The following is a 21,785-nucleotide window of genomic DNA, read 5'->3' as shown; positions in this document are numbered from 1 at the left end:
TGAAATACAAGTGACTGAATTCTATTTGTGGATCATGATGTGTGTGTTTGTGAATTTTAAATATATTTGTGAGTTGTGTTTCACATTTGTGGATCATGGTGTGTGTGTTTGTGGATTTTAAATATATTTGTGAGTTGGGTTTCACATTTGTGGATCGTGTTATGTGTTTACAGATTGTACTATCTATTTGTGAATCGTCTGTCCATTTACAGCTGATCTGACACCATTTTACCCCCATACAAACTTCCTGAAAAGTTGCTGTTTTGGAGATTTATAAAAGGGTTGGGAATGATTTTACAGCAACACAATGTCATGTCCTTCCTTTTATGATTATAGTGGCGTTTATTGATAGTATTGTGTTACATAGGAGTTGGTAGGAAAATAACAGGCGATTGTAATAAATTAACAGGTTAAGTGACATCATGGGAATAGGCTTGGAGTTCTGAGGAGCCGAAAGGGTACAGGGGGGGTATGGGAGTAATTATCTTGAAATCCCATAGTCTTTGGGGACAACCTGACGTCAGGTTGTACCAAATCTCCCATTCATTTGAGGAAAAAAAAAGCAGTGTTCCACCCTTAGAGGGCGCTTATGCCAGTTATGCTGCTGAAAAATGATACAAATGGTAAAATGGCAACAGTTTGGTGTCAAATGTGGAAATTCTGACCAGAATTCTTCACATTCTTCAGATCTATTGTTACATGGTGCAATGGTGCAGGGAGAGGGGTTACTGTATACTATCAATGGTTACTGTATAGCCTACTGGCCGGTGTTGTGTCAGAAAGTGATTTGCTGGCAGAAACTGATTTCGATCCGCGGGACCACGCACAGCGCTGCCTCAGTGCCTCGGCAGTGCCTCTACCCACCCTGTACACCGACCCCCCTACCCGGCCCAGCTCACACCTTCTTCGGGGAGACCCCCCTTCAAGACACGGCATACTAGCTGAACACAAAGCACCCCTCCCCTCACTTTTTCGCACAAAACCATGACAAACGAATTCTCATTGTTAAATCAACGTGTGTGTTTTTTTTGCAGTGTAGGTTAGTTGAAAATCACAATGGCATTCTGAGGAGGGAATTGTGTCCGCGCGCGAGCCGTGCGTAATGGGCCTATCCAAGCGAGGATTTCCTGCACTGCACGGAGAATACTGTCTGCGCTCAGGCATACGCCTGACGTAGTGGGGTTGTTTGCGCTAAGACCAGCTATTTGCTGGCGTTAAAATTGAGAGCACCCAGGGCCCCTTTTTCTAACACATTGCGCTGGAACGCCTATTTTGGAACGGGCAACGCCCAAACCTCTCTTTGCGCTCGGCACATACCGACGGTATCTTCCCCACAGCGCTAAATGACACTCACTTGTGCGAGCCACATGATAGGCTAGAGGCCCACCGACACGCCTGGGCCACACCTACACCTGTGTCATCACAGCGCAAAACTGGACGGTGGAGGCAGACGATAGCTTAAGATGCTGGGAAGATAGCAATAAGAGGCGCACAAACGCAGCGCAAACGATGGCACCGTACGACGATAGAGCCCTATGCCTGGTTCAGGGCTGGACTGGGACCAAAAATGCTACGTGCCATGTGTCAGACAGGCCCACAATTTCGAATCGGCCCAATTTTTCGAGCTCGCGCTCGCTTCGCTCGCGCTCGCATGGGTTGTACAGTACAGTACAGTACAGTACAGTACAGTACTAAACATAACAACACTGATTTTCTTTTTTTTACGCAAATACAAGTGTATTGATTGTTGTCATGTTGGCGTCCCTTCCTACCACTAGGAATCAGTATTGTTATAGGTGAAACTATAAAACTAAACTAAAACTTAGATACTCAAAACCAAAAAATATAGAGTAGATTACTTTGGACATAATATAGCCACACAAACATTTCCCATATGTCTGATGTATCTTTCCCCATAGTCTGTTACAACTTTACCCCGCTCGCCGGGCGCTTCTGGCTCATACTGAGCGCATTAGCGCCCGGCGAATGTAACGCATTTCCCATTTTACACTGTGCCATTTTCACGTCTAGGTCTAAATGCTGGCTCCTACCTGAGTCTTCACGTGAAGTTAAGACGCTATCCGATGTAAAACATCCTCTTCTTTTAATGACACCTAGTTGTTGCATCCAAATTGTTGCATAAACAACCCCACTACACACATCAAAACAATTACTTTTTGTATTGTCGCTATAATAAATGTATTTAAAAAACAACGAAAGGAACGCAACTTAGGTCCAAACTGCGATTTATTTCACATGTCACTGCTTGAGAAACATTGTGTATAGGTTGCACCCCATGTACCTGTCATCCCCATGTCCACATTAAACAGAACATTTGACCGCAGCGTTCTCAGTAGCAGTGATGTCTGACTCTGTGTCCTGTTCCACAGGTGCATGCTCAACACCATTGACGGGCCGTCTGACCCGGTGGAGGACTACCTGTGTGACCCAGAGGAGATGCCCCTGGGGGCCAGGGAGAGCCGGCTGCCCTGCCCCGAGGACTGCGTCCTCAACGACTGGGGCTCCTGGAGCCGCTGCAGCCTGGTAAGAGCTGAACCCAGATCAGAATGCCGGAGCTTGGCTGTCTGCCGCCGACAAGAATGGGGAACGTCAGACTGCTTTGAAGCCCATTTATTTTGATATCTTCTTCTTATCAGAAATATTTCGGTAAGGCTCGAGGAATTCAAAGAGTAGTGGCACTCTATTATCGCAAGTAGTGTGTGAATCTTTGTCAGCAGGTTATTTCCCATCCACATGGAGGAATAAATGAGATATATTAACTCTAGAGCAGAAGAAAAATGGCGTATATATATCACCTATATTATCCTGTAGTCACTGCGTACTGAGCAGGGGAGGAAGGCGATTTATGATAAAGACTCTGGGAACTCATGAGCAGGTTTCCAGATTTACATTTTGTGATACATATACACCTCGGCTTACATTTGGCAGTCGGCAGTGATGTAGTGGCAACTCTCAAGCTGGGTAAGTTATGACTTCCAGTTGGCGATCATCACAAGGCAAACTACAACCAATAAAAAACAGTAATCAGTTATATTTTCAGATAAGCATTGATTAATGCTTTTTCTTCCTAAAAGTCAGAATCGAAACATACCTTACTTCAGTTTGCTGCTACTTACTATGGTGTATACTAGAAAGTCATCTCATATTTATTTCAGCCTTAAAAGAAATCAGGTTTAAGTGAGTAAGACATGAGGATACTGGGTTTGCCAGCCTCTACATCTGCGCCTGTGACACTTTTCCAACTCGTATATAAAAGAGTACGAACTCACAAATAGAGTATGAGAGATGCCAAGCCCTGATTGCATCACAGGAGCCAAGCTTTAGGCCTGAAGGCTGCAGCAAGCACACAATCTTCTCTCTCACACTTGCAAAAACACACAAGGTGACAGAACATTGCGTTCACTTTCTCCCCATCTGACACCTCGGGTTTCGTGGTAAAAAGACGATTTAACTGCTCCGGCGTCACCTGCTGTTCTCACATCAGCACCCTGGCCATTGTTAATCACACCCCATTCTCTCGCAAAGTGCTTGACACACCGACTTCCTACAATTCCAATCTCGACATGGAGTCTGCAGCGGCATCAGTGGGGTCTCTCTCTCACATGTTTTATTCATCACGCCAGCGATGGAGTTATTCCAAAGGCTGTCATCTCTCCCCCCACTCTCCATCTGTGACCAATGGCTGTGTAGAATCTGCTTGTTCACCGTTGCAGCAGAATATGTGTCGGAGCCACCCTGTCATTTCCTGCTGAAGGAAGAAAAAAAATATGAAATTCCTCATTCTGGGAATACCGGGAGAGAGAAAGAGAGGAATGTTTTTTTTTTTTAAATGAGAAAACAACTCCTCGAGGATATGCCGACCCGGGGGAATGGCTTGCCTATAGTAATCCACTTGAAATGAAATATGGTGCAAAAAGATGGAAAATAATCCAAAAAGCGGACAAATTCACCGTTGAATCGACTTTAGTGTTCAATAAATATGGACATCACAGTGGCAGCCCTATTGAAAAAAGGGCTTAGTTCCAATCCAGCGATCTGTCTGCATTGAATTCTTATCACTTGCCGCAATATGGATTGCTTTTTTTTTTAGACAACACTTCTTTCTTTCTTTTCAAAATATAAAACATACACAACCATACAGAAATATTCACAGTACAAGACAAACCAGAAACAAATAAATAAAAAACAAAAATACATATAAATACATTAAGAGATATAGTGAGGTATAGTATAATCTTCATAGTGCTAGAGTGGAGCAAGTAGAGAGATCATTCAAATCATAGTCATTCAATCAAATGGGATGGAATATGCAATATGGATTGCTTAATCATTTACGCATTCTTAGGGGCGTTTTTGTGACCTCCTGATTGGTTAATATAAAGTCTCTGTTTCAGCCCTGCACCAGAACTATCAGCCGAGTGCGCACGGCGTATACCATCCGCTCGCCCAGCGTGGGCAGGCAGTGTCCGGACACCGCAGACAAGGAGCCATGCAGCCTCAACCTCAACTGCTTCAACTACTTCTACAATATCACAGGTAGAGCAAGTCTCACATCAAAACATCCTGTTGCAATAAGATGCATCGTCTTCATAAAGTTGCAATGGATGGCAGCGCCTTAGCTGAGCTGACGCTGATTTCAACCATAATAACTCCATGGGCGTCAAGGTTGGTAGACTCCCCTTCCTACCAACACGAGGGTCGCCGGTTCGAGCCCCCATGATGCCACCAGCTTGGTCCGGCATCCATACATGCACAATTGGCCGTGTCTGCAGGTGGGAAACTGGATGAAGGGTATGTGTCCTGGGTCGCTGCACTAGTGCCTCCTCTGGTCAGTTGGGGCACCTGTTCGAGAGCGAGAAGAACTGGGGGGAATAGCGTGATCCTCCCACGTGCTACGTCCTGCCGATGAAACTCCTCGCTGTCACATGTATTTTGTCAAAACCTGCCATTTTAAGCCTTTAGCAACAAGCTAGCGTTGTTGTTGTTGTTGTTTCACAGCGGAGGAGGCATTTGAGAGCGACACGCAGGGAGCAGAATGGAAATCCATTTCCGTTCCGACTGAAATGGTCGGAGCCAATGGCGGAGCTTATACAGTAGACCCGCAGCCTGCTTCCAGGCAGTCAGACTACCTCCAAACTACAGTATGCACCTGCCTTTTTGGATGCAGCACATTTTGGGGCTCTGCCCTGGGGATTCTGAGTTGAACGTGCCTTGACTTTAACCACATCACGCATTACAGTGATGTGAAAATAGGGGACCGCTCCGTTCTCTGTTCTCCCTGGGAGATGTGATGTGAACCCACATCAACCTTTTCAGAAGCTGCCCCTCATCTGCTTTAGGGGCCAGCAGAGCAATGCTAACTTTCCCTTGTCCATTTCTTTCTTTTGTTCTTTTTTTACAATCTTGTACCCTTTGTTCCTACAGGGTAGCAATTTCATAGCTTGCAAGTTGTGGAACTTGTACTGTGTTTGAATGAGGATTATGTCATGCTTCCCACAGCCTTTGATCTCTGCTCACCCCAGCGACACTCACACATGCACAGTTGTGCTTTGCATATGAGAAGAAAAACTCCTATCTCTTTTGTCATGGCCTAATTTTGTGTGTGTTTATTGTTTTTATGAGGACGGTTGACTGAGCACACTAGCTCTGCAAAGGCCTGCTTCACACTCACAGTTACAGCCATTAAAACCAGTAAAGCCACAGTGTTTCAACCGCTGAACACTTAAGTGCCTTTCTCAAAGCTGCGCTGGGATTTGAGCTGGCAACCTTTACAAGCTTCCGTCACTGAACTTCCCCCATATCATATGGTAGAGACTACTTTATCTTTTTTTGCATTTCACTCTGTAATTTACTACATTTATAATGCCAATACAAGACATTCAAATTAAAACTGTAATATATATATATATATATATATATATATATATATATATATTAGGGGCTGTCAGCGTTAACGCGATGCGATTAAGGGCCGACCATAACGCGTTTTGTTTTTCTTATCACGTTAATCGCATGCCGCTATTTTGTCCCTTCGACACACCCGTACTTGTAGTCAAGCCGGTCGCAGCGGTTTCCTGTCTCCTGCTGTTGCAGGCATGGAAAAGAAAGAGCAACACGCTTCTAAATGGCTCGTTTTACTTTAAAAACTCCCAAATGGCACAGTGGACAAGTCAACAGTAGTTTGCACCTTGTGTGAAACGGAATTAAAATATCACCAAAGTACATCGAGTTTGAGCTATCACCTAAAAGCTAAGCATACCGAAGCAGCTAGCGTCGCCGTAGCCTCAACGCGAGACTCATCAGTCATTCTTCCTTCAGAGTCTCGGATGCGCGGGTCCTCTAGCCACTGGGAGGTCGGCTCCAATGGCTTCACGCGATATACACGTTATCAATCACAATAAAACTGTACCTACCTCACACACAATGTTGTTATCCAATGTACTCCAAAATCTTCCGTAGTTTCCAATACCGAGCCATTATTCACATGGAAGTGCCAAAGTTTTTAGCTCAGACACAGCCTTCTTCGGCTGTGTCATTTTGGCTTTCGAATGCTCCACAGCGCCGCCGCCGGAAGTATCGGTTCTGGAGCGTGTACTACTGCACTTACAATTGTGCATTTATTTTCTGTTCAAGATATATTTTGTAGACATTGTTACCTCCTGTCTACATTGCACTTCTATTGAATTGTCCAAAGAGTCAGTCACTGCAAGTCACGACTGGTGAGCACTCTCAAAAGTTTCAAAAAGTTTCGGTGCAAGGCGCAAACAATATATAGAAGGACAAAAAACCAGCACTCAAAATAAATCCTTTTGGGTTGTTTTAATACCTCCAAGCAGAAACAGCAGTGACAATGAACGTTTCGGCGTAAGCCTTCCTCAGCATTGTCAATGCTTGAAGGTATTAAAACAACCCAAAATGATTTATTTTGAGTGCTGGTTTTTTGTCCTTCTACTTCTATTGAATTGAAAATAAATCTAAAATTCAAGATCACAAAGTACATTTATTTGCATTCATTTGATTCCCAATCACGACACACTGGTAAGAATGATTAATATCGAATTTAAAATGCTTTGAAATGCAAAATAATGGCATTTTAAACATGCGATACAAAGATGCGCTTAATTGCGATTAACTATAGTTAATCGCAAGATTAATCGTGATTAAGAAAATTAATCGTTTGACAGCCCTATATGTATATATATATATATATATATACATACATATATATCTATACAGTATATAGTAGTAGCATGAATTGGAAGTATTTTCCTTTGGATTTGTTGTTACCTTCAATGGTATCGCTCCCCATTCTGAGCCACCTCACCCACTCCCCCCATCTTCCCTCCTCTTAGCTCTGCATCTATATCGCTAAACTGGAAGAAGTGCCAGCTACTCGCTAGCACACAGGCCTCCCAGGGTATATGTACATCACATACGAGCAGAGATCATTATTGGGAAAAGGGCTCTTTTTCATTGTTGACGCTGAGACCATTTTGGCTGCACCGTCCCTCACTGTTTCTCGCTGCATGTCTCTGGCTGTCTCTCACTGTCGCTCTTTCTAGTTGAAATCTCCTCATTTCGCTCCCCAGAGTGCCACAAAGCTCCTCAGCAGAAGGAGACACGAGTCCCCAGCTCAGAGTCGAGCTCGCAAATGAGCTCGCTGCAGCTAAAAACAGCTACTCATCTCTGTCAGAGGATGGCTTCTTCGTGAGTGATACCTCAGCCCCCCCCCCCTGTTGTTACAGTGTTTTTTAACAAGGCTCTGGCACCCAAACACTGCGATAAAATGGAGCCTTTTCAGTTCACAGCACTCCGTTTTTGGAGGGCTGTTTATTCCCCAGCATGTCCAGAGTGATGGAGCACAGTAAAGCCAAGGTCCTGAGGTTTTCTGACAAGGTTTCTTGTGGAAAAACTAGTATTGATGTTGCTTTTAAATCCTCCTTATCCTGCTCTGCTGCCATACAGCTTGGTTAAGGCAGATGGTGGGACGTGATCTATGCCAGCCAGAAGCTATTTGGAGACTCACTCCAAATGTAGACTTTTTCCCCCCTGAGATCATTTTAAGGCGTGTCAACTTGACTTGATAGTTGTGCAGAGAGAGAGAGCGGTCATGCAATAAAGGTCATGAGCTGGAGTTGAACCCGTGACATTGCACGTACTGTACATGGCATGCTTCCCAGTCTGCTGTGCTGAGTCATCAGGATGCCCATCATGCTAACGTTTGCATGCATGCATGGGACATTATAGTTACAATGTTTTCCAAATGAAAACTAGTGATTTATCAAGTGAAGTCCTGGGAATTTGAGTTCAGTATGTCAGCCATTATGTCAATTGATTCATTTGGCAGGACTGTTCAATGGACTTGCAAGTCACAACGAAATACAACATGACTTTTTCATCTTGTTAGCTAATTTGCCGTCATAATTGACACCTCTTTAACCTGAAATGCCCCCCCTCACAAAGTGATACGAGTGGCAACATGGTACGGCGGGGCATGAATTTGTGACAGCAAAAGATTATGTGCAAAGCATTTTGGAGCTTTTGGACACTTTTGAACAGCCACAGTCACAGCCACAGTCCCGCCCCAACATCCTGTTTCAACTGGAAATGTGTCAAATTGTAAAGGTAAGACGCGATCAGAATGCCTCTCCTTGTGATTTGAATACATTCCCCTCTTCATTGATCACCTTCTACCTCTCCTTGCAGCAGCCACATGCTGATCAATATGTTTGTTTGTTGTTTATCCTACCATAGAGACACTGCATGAAATAGGCCACGCCCATCACGGGGGAAATCGCTCCGTTCACTCCCATTCACCAGCGTCATTTTCCTTGAATTAAACATAGCTAAAAGCTGTTGTGTGTTGGGGCTGCGCAGACAACAAATGTAAAAAATCACCAATTAAAGTTTTTTTGTACTCCCGAGCAAAACAAGGAAGCCATTCGCTTCCGGAACCAAGGAAGTAAGTTGGAGTGTTCATCTTCCATATATATGATCTTTGTGTGCAACTATGTGACATAGGAGAACGCCAGCGCGTCTGATGCCATCTGTCTGACGTTACACCAGCATTATTTTCATTAATTTAAACATGCCTAAAAGCTCATGTCATAGTATTTCACTTCAGGCCACTGTGTGGGATCGTTTATCCAGCCTTGTTTGGCCAATGAAAAGGGATAACTGCTCCAGGCCAACTGAGTTCATTTTCTCGATGTACCTTTCCCTCTCCGTTGGAGGAAATGTACTGAAATAATCTTTTGACATTATCTAAAAAGAAAACTGTCCAAATCCCTGTAAAACCCCGCAAAACTATTTATATCTGACGAGAGTTCCTCCGTTCGCCCTGGTTAGCCGCGGTTTGTTTTCCTAGCTGCAGTCATCAGGCAGTGCTTCCTTGTATTTTCCCCCGTCTTGGGCGTGGCTTCTGAATGATGACGCGTTTTGCAGTGTCTCTATCTACACCATGGATGTATTAAAGGTCCCAATTCGTGCAGCTGTAACCTCTTAAAAACGTGTGTCTCTGGTCCATAAAACATGATTCTGGATTAATTTGTCGAAAATATAGCAACCCCGTTTGTTGTGACGGAGTTCTCACTTCCTCATCTCGTCGCTTCCCAAGAATGGTCTGTTTCTATAATATATTCAGAACTAACAGTTCCCATTGGCCGCTGAGGGAGAGCCCGCCCCAGGCTCCCAGCGGCCAATCAGATTAGCGTCTGTGAACCAGCACGCCAGGTTGCGAGCTATCGCTAACTTAACGGTTGCTACGCTAAAGAGGACATCTCAAAATGCCTAGACTTACCGAATGCACCTCCGCAGTTGCTGGATCACGTACAGTTGGCGTCGCTCCAGCTAGAAGTGTTAATTTTGTGGCTATAGACAAAATGGTGCAGGTAGCTTGTGTGAGAGAGACCCGCGCAGTATGCTTGAGGACCATCGTGACGTCCCAATTCCCCTCTGGGCAAACGAAGCGTTTGGGGGTGTGGCTTGGAGGAGACTGCAGGGGGAAGCTGGATAGGGACAAATCCAACTGTGGCAGTTCTGAGCTTGTGACCACTCATTACAGGGAGGGATGACAGCAGTATATATGCATTTACAAGTAAAAACAGCTTTTGCACGGAATGGGACCTTTAAAAGAACTGGATAGGGGATGAGCCACGCCCACCCATGCATTCGGACGGAGGCTGCTCACTGGCGCATGAAGTCATCATGGGGGGTTTTTCTTCCTGGTTTTACTTCCTGACCATGCGGCCTAAGGCGAAGTGCGCATCTGTTGCATGACGTGTTCCATGACGTCTCCCACCCCTCCCACCCATGGATTGTATTACAAGAAGAAAACACACTCGTATATGGCTCTTAGTGGCTTCTGAAGAAAAAATGCCCCATAAAAAATTATTTGATAATATAAAAGAGTCGTTTTATACTTTGAGTGACACCCGGAAAAAATTCCCCTGGGTTTAACAGCTGCCGGGGTCCCCATGCAAGTGGATGGGAATTTTCCTTTCTGGGCTGCATGGCGTCACGTGACTTGCAAAATAGAGAGCTTCGCCACCATGTTCAAATGGCTTCACAGCCCAGCACTATTCCTGGGGGCTTGATCTACACTGTCAGGTAACCTAACCAGTCATCATGTGAGGGTCATATATTCTACTCTAAAACGATTCTAAACTCGCTGGTAAAATTGTGAAAGCGTCTGGTGAAGTTTGAGATGTATCAGCCACTGCAGGTGACATGCCATGCCATATCTGCAAGAAGAAAAGTATTTTTTTCCCCTGCCTCTCCCTTATTTATTTACCTTGCACTTCTGCATCATACAGAAACATTTTAAAATAGGAGAATATCTATGACATGTCTGTGACACTCTGGGTTTGACTGCTACAGTCTGCTACTGTATTGTTTGGTTATGATGGCAGTGTGCCTTCACAGCTGATTTTGACTTGTTGACTTTTCAGTTGACAAGTGTTGATGGGAATGTGGTTTATCCACTCATAGAGGTGATATGACAGAAATATCTATAAAGTGTTAAAGGAACTCTGCCGGGTGCAGAAACACTGGCATTTTTACCCATTCAGATTGAAACTGACACTGACGAATTTGAGAGCATAGCTATACTAAATGCGCAAAATGTCTTCTGTCCCCCCTCAGACTGGAGTACATGTCAGCTAAGTCCCAACGCTGTGTGTGGGGTCGGCATCAAGACCCGGATGCTGGACTGTGTTCGCAGTGATGGCAAGTCTGTCGACCTCAAATTCTGTGAGGTGAGTCCTGAACTAGTCCTGAAAAAACTCTTTATTCATTGTATTGTCATTTGCTTTCTTTCATTCAGTCTTTCTTAAACGCTGTAGTTATCGCTTTGTTTCTTTGACGCATACATTCTTTCTTAATGGCTTAATCATGTCACTCATTACAATATATTACCATACACTTCGAGTACTATTAGGGCCTGCAGCAAGAAGTATTCAAATGTATTCCCATACAGAGATTGTTGTCTGTGCTTTAGGCTGAGTATTTTATTCATTCATAATTTGTCTAGGCTCCCTGTAATTGCAGCCGGCGGGCTGTGGCGAAGCGTTCCCCCACAGCTATTTAACCCATGGCCTCATCATCGCCTGGCTCATTCACAAAAACACAATGTGTGTGTTGTCTTTCAGACCAGCTTTCACTATCCCAACTGGCTGAGCTGATGCTACCCAGCACAGCCGTGCCCCATGCCAGAACAAAGGCTTGTGGGAGTTGTAGTGTCGAGAGGTCAAGCTGGCGCCCCGGCTCTGACAGATTGAATCGGCGGTGCGGAGACTGCTCTGTGTGTGCCACCGGTGATATGAACGATTTTGATGATGAGAGTTGTGAATTGACCACCCCCCATTTCCTCTGTGCTGTAGTTGAATCTGGAGAAGAAGTGGCAGATGAACGTCTCCTGCGTGGTGGAGTGTCCCGTCAACTGCCAGCTGTCAGAGTGGTCGGCCTGGTCCGAGTGCTCCCAGACGTGCGGACTGGAAGGTATACGGAAGACGGATGATATGAAACGTACTGCTCAACACCATCATCATATTAACTCTATCTTAACCAGAATAATATCAGACTCTCTGTGTGTAGCAATTTCCACAACACAGCAGGGAGTCAATTAAAACTACAAAAAGATCAAAACAACAGTAAAAAGCGAAAAGCAATGAAAGCAAAGCAAGAAACAAAAAGGAGCACATAGAAAGTGAGTTCAGGGACAATTAATTAAAAGATCATTAGATAAAAGCTAGTTCATCCAAGAGTGCTTTAAAAGATGATAGTGATTTAGCTCCTCAGGCAGGTCGCTCCACAGTCTAGATGGCAAAGGGCCAAACGCATCTAGTTAACAATCTTTACTTTACATCAGCCAATAGGAAGCTCAGGCTGTGATCCGGCTCACATGGGGTTAAATGGTCCGTGATATAGCTTGGTGCCAGACACATCTGCCCGTTGAAAATGATCAGTAAAATGTTAAAATAAATTCTAAAAGTAACAGGTAATCAATTAAGATGTTTGCCTAGCTGCTGCGTTTTTTAAATGAGAGGAACCTCCAACTTATGCAAGAATACAGAGATCTCCTGTGGTTAAATGAGAAGACATAAACGCATGGACAACTTTTTCCAGACTACTAAAGGGTAACATTTATTGTTTTTTTTTATATTTCTCAAAAGCGCAACAATAACCAAGCACAACACAAATGGATTGGCAGGATGTCGTAGTGCAAGTGAGGTCGCCCCCCCCACCCCCCCCCCCCACCCTTTAGGGACTAATGAATTATATCAAAATCCATCCCAAAATATCAGACTCTCACCCTGTTCACCAAAGCTCCAATTTGCATTAAAATTCTATGTTTAAACTGTTCATGCATTAGCTATGACAGTATTACTCGCTGCAGCATACATCATTAAGTTACAAAATGTGTTTATGCGACACATTCTGCCTCAAGTGCCGAAAATGGCAGCGCACCATAGAGCGCTACACAATACAGTCCCAGCAGATTGCACGTTGTCTCGCTACAATAGGAGCAGTTGGCCTGCGACAGTTCACCTCATCTGTCCCTCTGTCTCTACATCACATTACTACCAATCAAATGCTAGCTCCTCGCTGCCAAGTGAAAAGAAGTGGCTGGTGACTTCACTTGCATACCTTCACCAGGCAACGGGGGTCAAGCAATGAGAGGGACTGTGGAGCATGTGGGGAACTAGCAGTAGCAAGGACAAACTCTGAAGATAAATAGAGAAAAAGGCAACAACAAAGAGGACCACCAAACCAAACAAACCAAAACAAACTACAAGAAACAACTCTAAAACACAAGGGTTTATAGGACAGATGTTGACATGTCTAGCAGAACAAAATGAAGTCTGGACTGAAGCTCATATCCTGCAGTTTGTTCTTATGTGTTCCACAGACTGGAATCACTTTTCTTTTCTTTTTTGCTCCCCGTTGCTGACAAGATCTCTAACCGGACAGGTCATGACAGGTCACCAAAACTCTGCCCAATAAACAAGCTGCTTGTGAATCCATATGACTTACTCACAAGCCCTGGTTCACTTCTAAATTGGACAAAGTGAATCTAAATAAGCCAAATACAAACAACAACAAAGAGGGAAAAGTGAACCTTCTCATGACCAGGGCTGTAGTGGTGGCTAAACGCACGTAAACGGCGTTTACGTACCTTTTTCAATGCTCTGCAGCGTTTAGGCACCTTTTAAGATCGTTTACTCACATGTTTAAATCGTTTATGCACACTTATTATTGCACGAGTTTTAACACGTTCGCGTAAACTCCGTTGATGCGGAGACCACGCCAAGCACATCACACACCAAAAGAAAAGAAAAAAGATTACACATGGGCATGGCACTGACCAGGATCTCCGCGAACCGTAGCCTATTTTTGTGGAGCGCTCCGCGGGAAAGGTACACGGCCCCGGTCACGTTGGTGCCTTTATCGAGCTGTGCTTGCCTGCCCAGACAGCGCTCCCTTCAAACAACTTAACGGTGCAATTTGGAGTGCGCATTTGGAGACCAGCTCATGGTGAGCTGAACATAGGTAAGGTTGGTTAAAAATGTGTGTCCGGAGTGGGGAAAATCATATAGGCTCACCGTTTTACAACTGAAGAGTGAATCATGATTGATTTCCCTCTGATCAAGTAAAGTTTGTAACATTAGGTGCGTGCGAGTCGACTTGAATAGTCCAGGTGCTACTGTATAAAGCCAATATAATATGACCAAAGTATCTAGAAACATACTGGTGTTTGTTGTGCCGAGATCTGTAGCCTATAAATAAATATTGGCTGACTAAAATTTAGTGGCCAGAGTGGCAGAACCACTTTTATTTCCATGTACAGTATGTTGTCTACCTATCCTTGCCCAATGTGTTTGTGGACAGTTTGAATTATATATTGGTATTCAAGAATCACAGATTCAATCTGTCTACATACTTTTAGCTATAAAGCTGAAGCTGACAATCACAGGTACAGTGTGTGTGAGAGAGAGAACTATATTACTCTTCAAACTGTATATACTGGGTTCATACAATGTCCTTTAAAGTAGGCTACCTACTACTTTTCATACCTGGAGAAATTCAACAAATGTTCAATAAATACATTTTATATTGATTGTTTAGGCCTAATTATTTGTAAAGTCACAACACATTAGAGATGTGTGTAGTTCATTTTGCTCTCAAATGCACCAGGTTGATGAATTTTACTTTAAAATGTAAAAAAAAAAATCTTACGGGGGAGAATTCCCCCGGACCCCCCCAAGGCAAGGCCCATCCCATAGCCAGCTACTTTTTCTATCTGGCTGGCTACTCAGAAATGTGGGGGAACCCCCTGATATACCTTATAGGGCTATATGATTCAGATTAAGTTGTTATATATACTCTCATATTTTGTCTTGTATATCGGTCACGGAAGCTTATTTATCTGCCGTTATAACACTGCCGGTGCTGCGTGAGAAAGCTGCCTCGAGTCAAAAGTATAGTTTACCCACCTTTTTTTTTACCACTACAGCACTGCTCATGACCGTTCAGACCAACGACACAGGGGCACGGTGGCTCAGTGGGAGAGGGTTCTGGCGGGGGTACGGTGGCGCAGTCGGTAGCGCTGTCGCCTCACAGTCAGAAGGTCCTGAGTTCGATTCTCGCCTGGGACACTGTGGGCGCTGTGGTTGTGTTCCCCCCCATATCTTCAGTGCCTACTGCCCAGGTGGGGTATCTCGTCGTAAGGGCCTTTCTGTCTGTGTGGAGTTTGCATGTTCTCCCCGTGCTCCCCCAGGGGGTTCCTCCGTATATAACCCCCCCACTAAAAACATGCAGAAGATCAGATCGTCATCGTCATCCGACCAGTGACGACAACATCCGAAGTCGGTCCCCGGGCGCTGTACGAGAAAGCGACCACTGCTCCTGGCCCGCCCCCTGGAGGAAAGGACAAGCCTGGATGGGTCAAATGCAGAGGACATATTTCACCGGCCACCATCAGCATGAGTGTGTGTAGTGGCCGCATGCATGTGTTGTAGTGTGTTGTGTGACAATAAAGACGGGCTGCCGTCTGAAAATCGTTTTAATCGTCGTTTTAAAAATCGTTTTAATCGTTTTAATCGTTTTTTTTAAAAATCGACGTTACACCCCCAGCCTCCAACACTACAAAGACGTTACACCCCCAGCCTCCAACACTACAAAGACGTTACACCCCCAGCCTCCAACACTACAAAGACGTTACACCCCCAGCCAGCCTCCAACACTACAAAGACGTTACACCCCCAGCCTCCAACACTACAAAGACGTTACACCCCCAGCCAGCCTCCAACACTACAAAGACGTTACACCCCCAGCCAGCCTCCAACACTACAACGACGTTACACCCCCAGCCTCCAACACTACAAAGACGTTACACCCCCAGCCTCCAACACTACAAAGACGTTACACCCCCAGCCTCCAACACTACAAAGACGTTACACCCCCAGCCAGCCTCCAACACTACAAAGACGTTACACCCCCAGCCTCCAACACTACAAAGACGTTACACCCCCAGCCAGCCTCCAACACTACAAAGACGTTACACCCCCAGCCTCCAACACTACAAAGATGTTACACCCCCAGCCTCCAACACTACAAATACGTTACACCCCCAGCCAGCCTCCAACACTACAAAGACGTTACACCCCCAGCCTCCAACACTACAAAGACGTTACACCCCCAGCCAGCCTCCAACACTACAAAGACGTTACACCCCCAGCCAGCCTCCAACACTACAAAGACGTTACACCCCCAGCCTCCAACACTACAAAGACGTTACACCCCCAGCCTCCAACACTACAAAGACGTTACACCCCCAGCCTCCAACACTACAAAGACGTTACACCCCCAGCCTCCAACACTACAAAGACGTTACACCCCCAGCCTCCAACACTACAAAGACGTTACACCCCCAGCCAGCCTCCAACACTACAACGACGTTACACCCCCAGCCTCCAACACTACAAAGACGTTACACCCCCAGCCTCCAACACTACAAAGACGTTACACCCCCAGCCTCCAACACTACAAAGACGTTACACCCCCAGCCTCCAACACTACAAAGACGTTACACCCCCAGCCTCCAACACTACAAAGACGTTACACCCCCAGCCTCCAACACTACAAAGACATTACACCCCCAGCCAGCCTCCAACACTACAAAGACGTTACACCCCCAGCCAGCCTCCAACACTACAAAGACGTTACACCCCCAGCCTCCAACACTACAAAGACGTTACACCCCCAGCCAGCCTCCAACACTACAACGACGTTACACCCCCAGCCTCCAACACTACAAAGACGTTACACCCCCAGCCTCCAACACTACAAAGACGTTACACCCCCAGCCTCCAACACTACAAAGACGTTACACCCCCAGCCTCCAACACTACAAAGACGTTACACCCCCAGCCTCCAACACTACAAAGACGTTACACCCCCAGCCTCCAACACTACAAAGACATTACACCCCCAGCCAGCCTCCAACACTACAAAGACGTTACACCCCCAGCCAGCCTCCAACACTACAAAGACGTTACACCCCCAGCCTCCAACACTACAAAGACGTTACACCCCCAGCCTCCAACACTACAAAGACGTTACACCCCCAGCCTCCAACACTACAACACTGCATGGGCTTGTATTGGGCAGCTCCAAAGTGTTCATGTGTATGAGTGTAGGAATTTGAAAGGGAGTTGCTGAAAAGAAACATGCAGTCTCAGCAAAACCCTTGCCAATATACAGTAAATAAATAAAGCTTAAAGAAATTAGTTGCAAATACCATTCGACCCAGGTTGGGTCGTAAGGAGCCCCTCGCGGCATCAACACAGTTTTCTGTGTGTGTGTGTGTGTGTGTGTGTGTGTGTGTGTGTGTGTGTGTGTGTGTGTGTGTGTGTGTGTGTGTGTGTGTGTGTAACTGCACGCTGATTTACTGAAGCATGGCGTTGCTGAGAAAAGGCATCATGCACGCTCAGCAACATGTCCTTGGTTAAATAAGAGTAAAAAGAAAGGAACAACATCTCAGGCACTTGGCTGAAAAACACCATAGAAATGAGAGAGAGGAAGCATTTCTTTAGGTGAGAGCGATCGCATTACCTCCCTCTGCCAAATGACAAATATGGCCTCCTGTTGCCTGGTTGTTGTTCCGGAGGATCAGACAATTGATTCTGTCCCATTATGTCCTCCTGCTCTGGGGGCCGTGGGGACCTCTTTGAAGTGGCGGTGCTACAGCAACAGTTGCTAAATCACAGGGAATAAAAGTTTAAGGATGCTACATGAGCAATAGGGGACCTTATTATCTGTGTGTGTTCCGTGTGTGTGTGTGTTCCGTGTTCTCTCTCTCTCTCTCTCTCTCTCTCTGTGTGTGTGGGGGCGGGGGTGTTCCTCTTGGTGGAATAGGATGTGAGGTTGTTGTGCATGTGGGGATCATTTGTTTTTTATGTGCTGAAAAAAGTGTGGTAGTTGCTAAGGTGCACTATGAGGTGAGCAGGTTGCTAAGGTGCACTGTGAGTGTGAGGTGAGCAGGTTGCTAAGGTGCACTGTGAGTGTGAGGTGAGCAGGTTGCTAAGGTGCACTGTGAGGTGAGCAGGTTGCTAAGGTGCACTGTGAGTGTGAGGTGAGCAGGTTGCTAAGGTGCACTCTGAGGTGAGCAGGTTGCTAAGGTGCACTGTGAGTGTGAGGTGAGCAGGCTGCTAAGGTGCACTGTGAGGTGAGCAGGTTGCTAAGGTGCACTGTGAGTGTGAGCAGGTTGCTAAGGTGCACTCTGAGGTGAGCAGGTTGCTAAGGTGCACTCTGAGGTGAGCAGGTTGCTAAGGTGCACTCTGAGGTGAGCAGGTTGCTAAGGTGCACTGTGAGTGTGAGGTGAGCAGGTTGCTAAGGTGCACTGTGAGGTGAGCAGGTTGCTAAGGTGCACTGTGAGTGTGAGGTGAGCAGGCTGCTAAGGTGCACTGTGAGTGTGAGGTGAGCAGGTTGACTAAGGTGCACTGTGAGTGTGAGGTGAGCAGGTTGCTAAGGTGCACTGTGAGTGTGAGGTGAGCAGGTTGCTAACGTGCACTGTGAGTGTGAGGTGAGCAGGTTGCTAAGGTGCACTGTGAGTGTGAGGTGAGCAGGTTGCTAAGGTGCACTGTGAGGTGAGCAGGTTGGCTAAGGTGCACTGTGAGTGTGAGGTGAGCAGGTTGCTAAGGTGTACTGTGAGTGTGAGGTGAGCAGGTTGCTAAGGTGCACTGTGAGTGTGAGGTGAGCAGGTTGCTAAGGTGCACTGTGAGGTGAGCAGGTTGCTAAGGTGCACTGTGAGTGTGAGGTGAGCAGGTTGCTAAGGTACACTGTGAGTGTGAGGTGAGCAGGTTGCTAAGGTGCACTGTGAGGTGAGCAGGTTGGCTAAGGTGCACTGTGAGTGTGAGGTGAGCAGGTTGCTAAGGTGCACTGTGAGGTGAGCAGGTTGCTAAGGTGCACTGTGAGTGTGAGGTGAGCAGGTTGCTAAGGTGCACTGTGAGTGTGAGGTGAGCAGGTTGATAAGGTGCACTGTGAGGTGAGCAGGTTGCTAAGGTGCACTGGGAGGTGAGCAGGTTGATAAGGTGCACTATGAGGTGAGCAGGTTGCTAAGGTGCACTGTGAGTGTGAGGTGAGCAGGTTGCTAAGGTGCACTGTGAGGTGAGCAGGTTGCTAAGGTGCACTGTGAGTGTGAGGTGAGCAGGTTGCTAAGGTGCACTGTGAGGTGAGCAGGTTGCTAAGGTGCACTGTGAGTGTGAGGTGAGCAGGTTGATAAGGTGCACTGTGAGTGTGAGGTGAGCAGGTTGCTAAGGTGCACTGTGAGTGTGAGGTGAGCAGGTTGATAAGGTGCACTGTGAGGTGAGCAGGTTGCTAAGGTGCACTGTGAGTGTGAGGTGAGCAGGTTGCTAAGGTGCACTGTGAGTGTGAGGTGAGCAGGTTGATAAGGTGCACTGTGAGGTGAGCAGGTTGCTAAGGTGCACTGTGAGTGTGAGGTGAGCAGGTTGCTAAGGTGCAGTGTGAGGTGACCAGGTTGCTGGTTGGCTAAGGTGCACTGTGAGGTGAGCAGGTTGCTAAGGTGCAGTGTGAGGTGACCAGGTTGCTGGTTGGCTCACTCCAGCTGTCCAAAACTCAAACCAACTTGGATAATGTATACCTGATGTGCAATAAAACTCAATGTGCAATAACTGCAAATTACCACAATTTGTGCCATAATCAAAGATCCACACTGATACTGTTCACTTTACTGACTGGATGCACCTTACTCGTTATTATCATTTTATTTTATTATTATATTATTATTACTGTTGCATTGTTATTATTATGATTATTACTACTACTACTACTACTACTACTACTACTATTACTATACTCCCTCTGCAGTATATTGATTGAAACCTTTATTGATCCCCGTGGGGAGATGCAGGTGTCTAAAACAGTGACAGGGACAGAGGTTAAAAGTACAGAAGTCAAGATATAAATAAAAAGCATATAAAACAATAAAACCAATAAGAGCAATAAAATTCAATTGACAACCAAATAAATACGACCCTGTGTGCCTTTATCCTGCAAAGTGCATAGCCATGTGCCACGGTGCATGTGCCACGGTGCCATGTGCCACGGTGCATGTGCCACGGTGCATGTGCCACGGTGCATGTGCCACGGTGCCATGTGCCACGGTGCATGTGCCACAGTGCACGTGCCACGGTGCACGTGCCACGGTGCACGTGCCACGTTGCATGTGCCACGGTGCATGTGCCACGGTGCCATGTGCCACGGTGCATGTGCCACGGTGCACGTGCCACGGTGCATGTGCCACGGTGCCATGTGCCACGGTACATGTGCCACGGTGCATGTGCCACGGTGCCATGTGCCACAGTGCATGTGCGAGAGCAGCGCAAAAATGTGTAAAGTGCCAGTTCATGTTCATTCAGTTATCTCCTGTTGTGGAACCTTATGGTCACTGGCACGAAGGACTGGCCAAAGCGCTTAGTGGAGTCTCAGGGTGGGGGGGGTCTGTGGCTGAACGTGCTCCTCATCTCCATTAGCATGTCATGGAGGGGATGGGAGGCTCCTCATCTCCATTAGCATGTCATGGAGGGGATGGGAGGCTCCTCATCTCCATTAGCATGTCATGGAGGGGATGGGAGGGGTTCTCCCGCATTGCTGGTAAACTTCCTCCTCATGCGCACCTCTGCCACCTCCTCCAGACGGCTCTGTCCAGCTGTAATCACAGAGTGTCCCTCACGCTGGCGTTACCCCCCCAACACGCCACAGCAAAGAACAGAACAAGATTCAAGATTCAAGATTCAAGATTTTTATTGTCACTCCATGGTACAAGTATCACGTGTGAGATTCTTGTGCTGTGGACTCCGTTTACAACATAGTACAAATATAACAGGGCATATGAGTGCAAAAACAACAAGAGACACGACAAGCAATAAGGCAGTATAGTGATAAGACAAGTCAGAGACAGTGGCATATTCACTGCACATAGGTGCACATGTCATGTGCATACTTTAGTCGTGCTTAAACATTTTAAATTCGGCGTATTTGACATACAGGTGCAAATAGCATATTCCTTATTAAACATACAATTAAACTCGGCGTTTTAAATTCGGCGTATTTGACATACAGGTGCAAATAGCATATTCCTTATTAAACATACAATTAAACATTAGACATACGTAATGGTAGCAGCTACAGTACGGTACAGTACGGCTACTACACTATTTGTGTATGTTAAGGAGTCTCGTGGCCTGCAGGAAGAAACTGTCCCTCAAGCGATTTGTGCGTGCTTTTGGAACCCTGTATCTTCTCCCTGAGGGTAACAGAGAGAACAGGCTGTTGTGGGGATGGTTTGTGTCTTTGATGATCTTCAGGGACCTCCTGAGGCACCGCTGTTTATACAGTTCATGCAGTTCTGGCAACTCACGTCCTGTTACGTGCTGGGCCGCACGTCTCACTCTCCGTAGCGCCCTGCGGTCCATGTTGGTACAGTTGAACACTTGAAACAACAGATTGGTAGAACATCTGTAACAGCTTTTTACAGACATTAAAAGACCTAAGCCTCCTCAGGAAGAACAGCCTGCTCTGTGCCTTCCTGTAGAGGGCCTCGGTGTTCTCGGACCATGCAAGTTGAGTACTCCCAGGTACTTATAGGAGTCCACCATTTCCACCTCCTCCCCACGGATGGGGATGGGAGTTGGAGACCTCAGCCTCCTCCGCCGGTAGTCCACCACCATATCCTTGGTCTCACC

The 21,785-nt window shown here is 46.2% G+C and overlaps 1 protein-coding gene across 1 annotated transcript in view; it reads left to right on the top strand.

Moving 5' to 3' along the window:
- Positions 1 to 21,785, top strand: part of thsd7ab (thrombospondin, type I, domain containing 7Ab) — a gene marked incomplete at both ends in the record, with an annotated part of 285,247 nt that overhangs the window by 232,450 nt on the left and 31,012 nt on the right. Inside the window, 4 exons of the mRNA XM_083641760.1 lie at positions 2,391 to 2,544; positions 4,416 to 4,557; positions 11,164 to 11,276; positions 11,901 to 12,018. Coding sequence (XP_083497886.1) covers positions 2,391 to 2,544; positions 4,416 to 4,557; positions 11,164 to 11,276; positions 11,901 to 12,018 — 527 coding nt within the window. The remainder of the gene's footprint in view (positions 1 to 2,390; positions 2,545 to 4,415; positions 4,558 to 11,163; positions 11,277 to 11,900; positions 12,019 to 21,785) is intronic.

This window comes from Poromitra crassiceps (assembly GCF_964638095.1).
Source record: "Poromitra crassiceps genome assembly, chromosome: 1".
NCBI lineage: Eukaryota > Metazoa > Chordata > Actinopteri > Beryciformes > Melamphaidae > Poromitra > Poromitra crassiceps.
The sequence above is the reverse complement of the archived record's forward strand: the minus strand, read 5'-3'. Positions and strand labels throughout refer to the sequence as shown.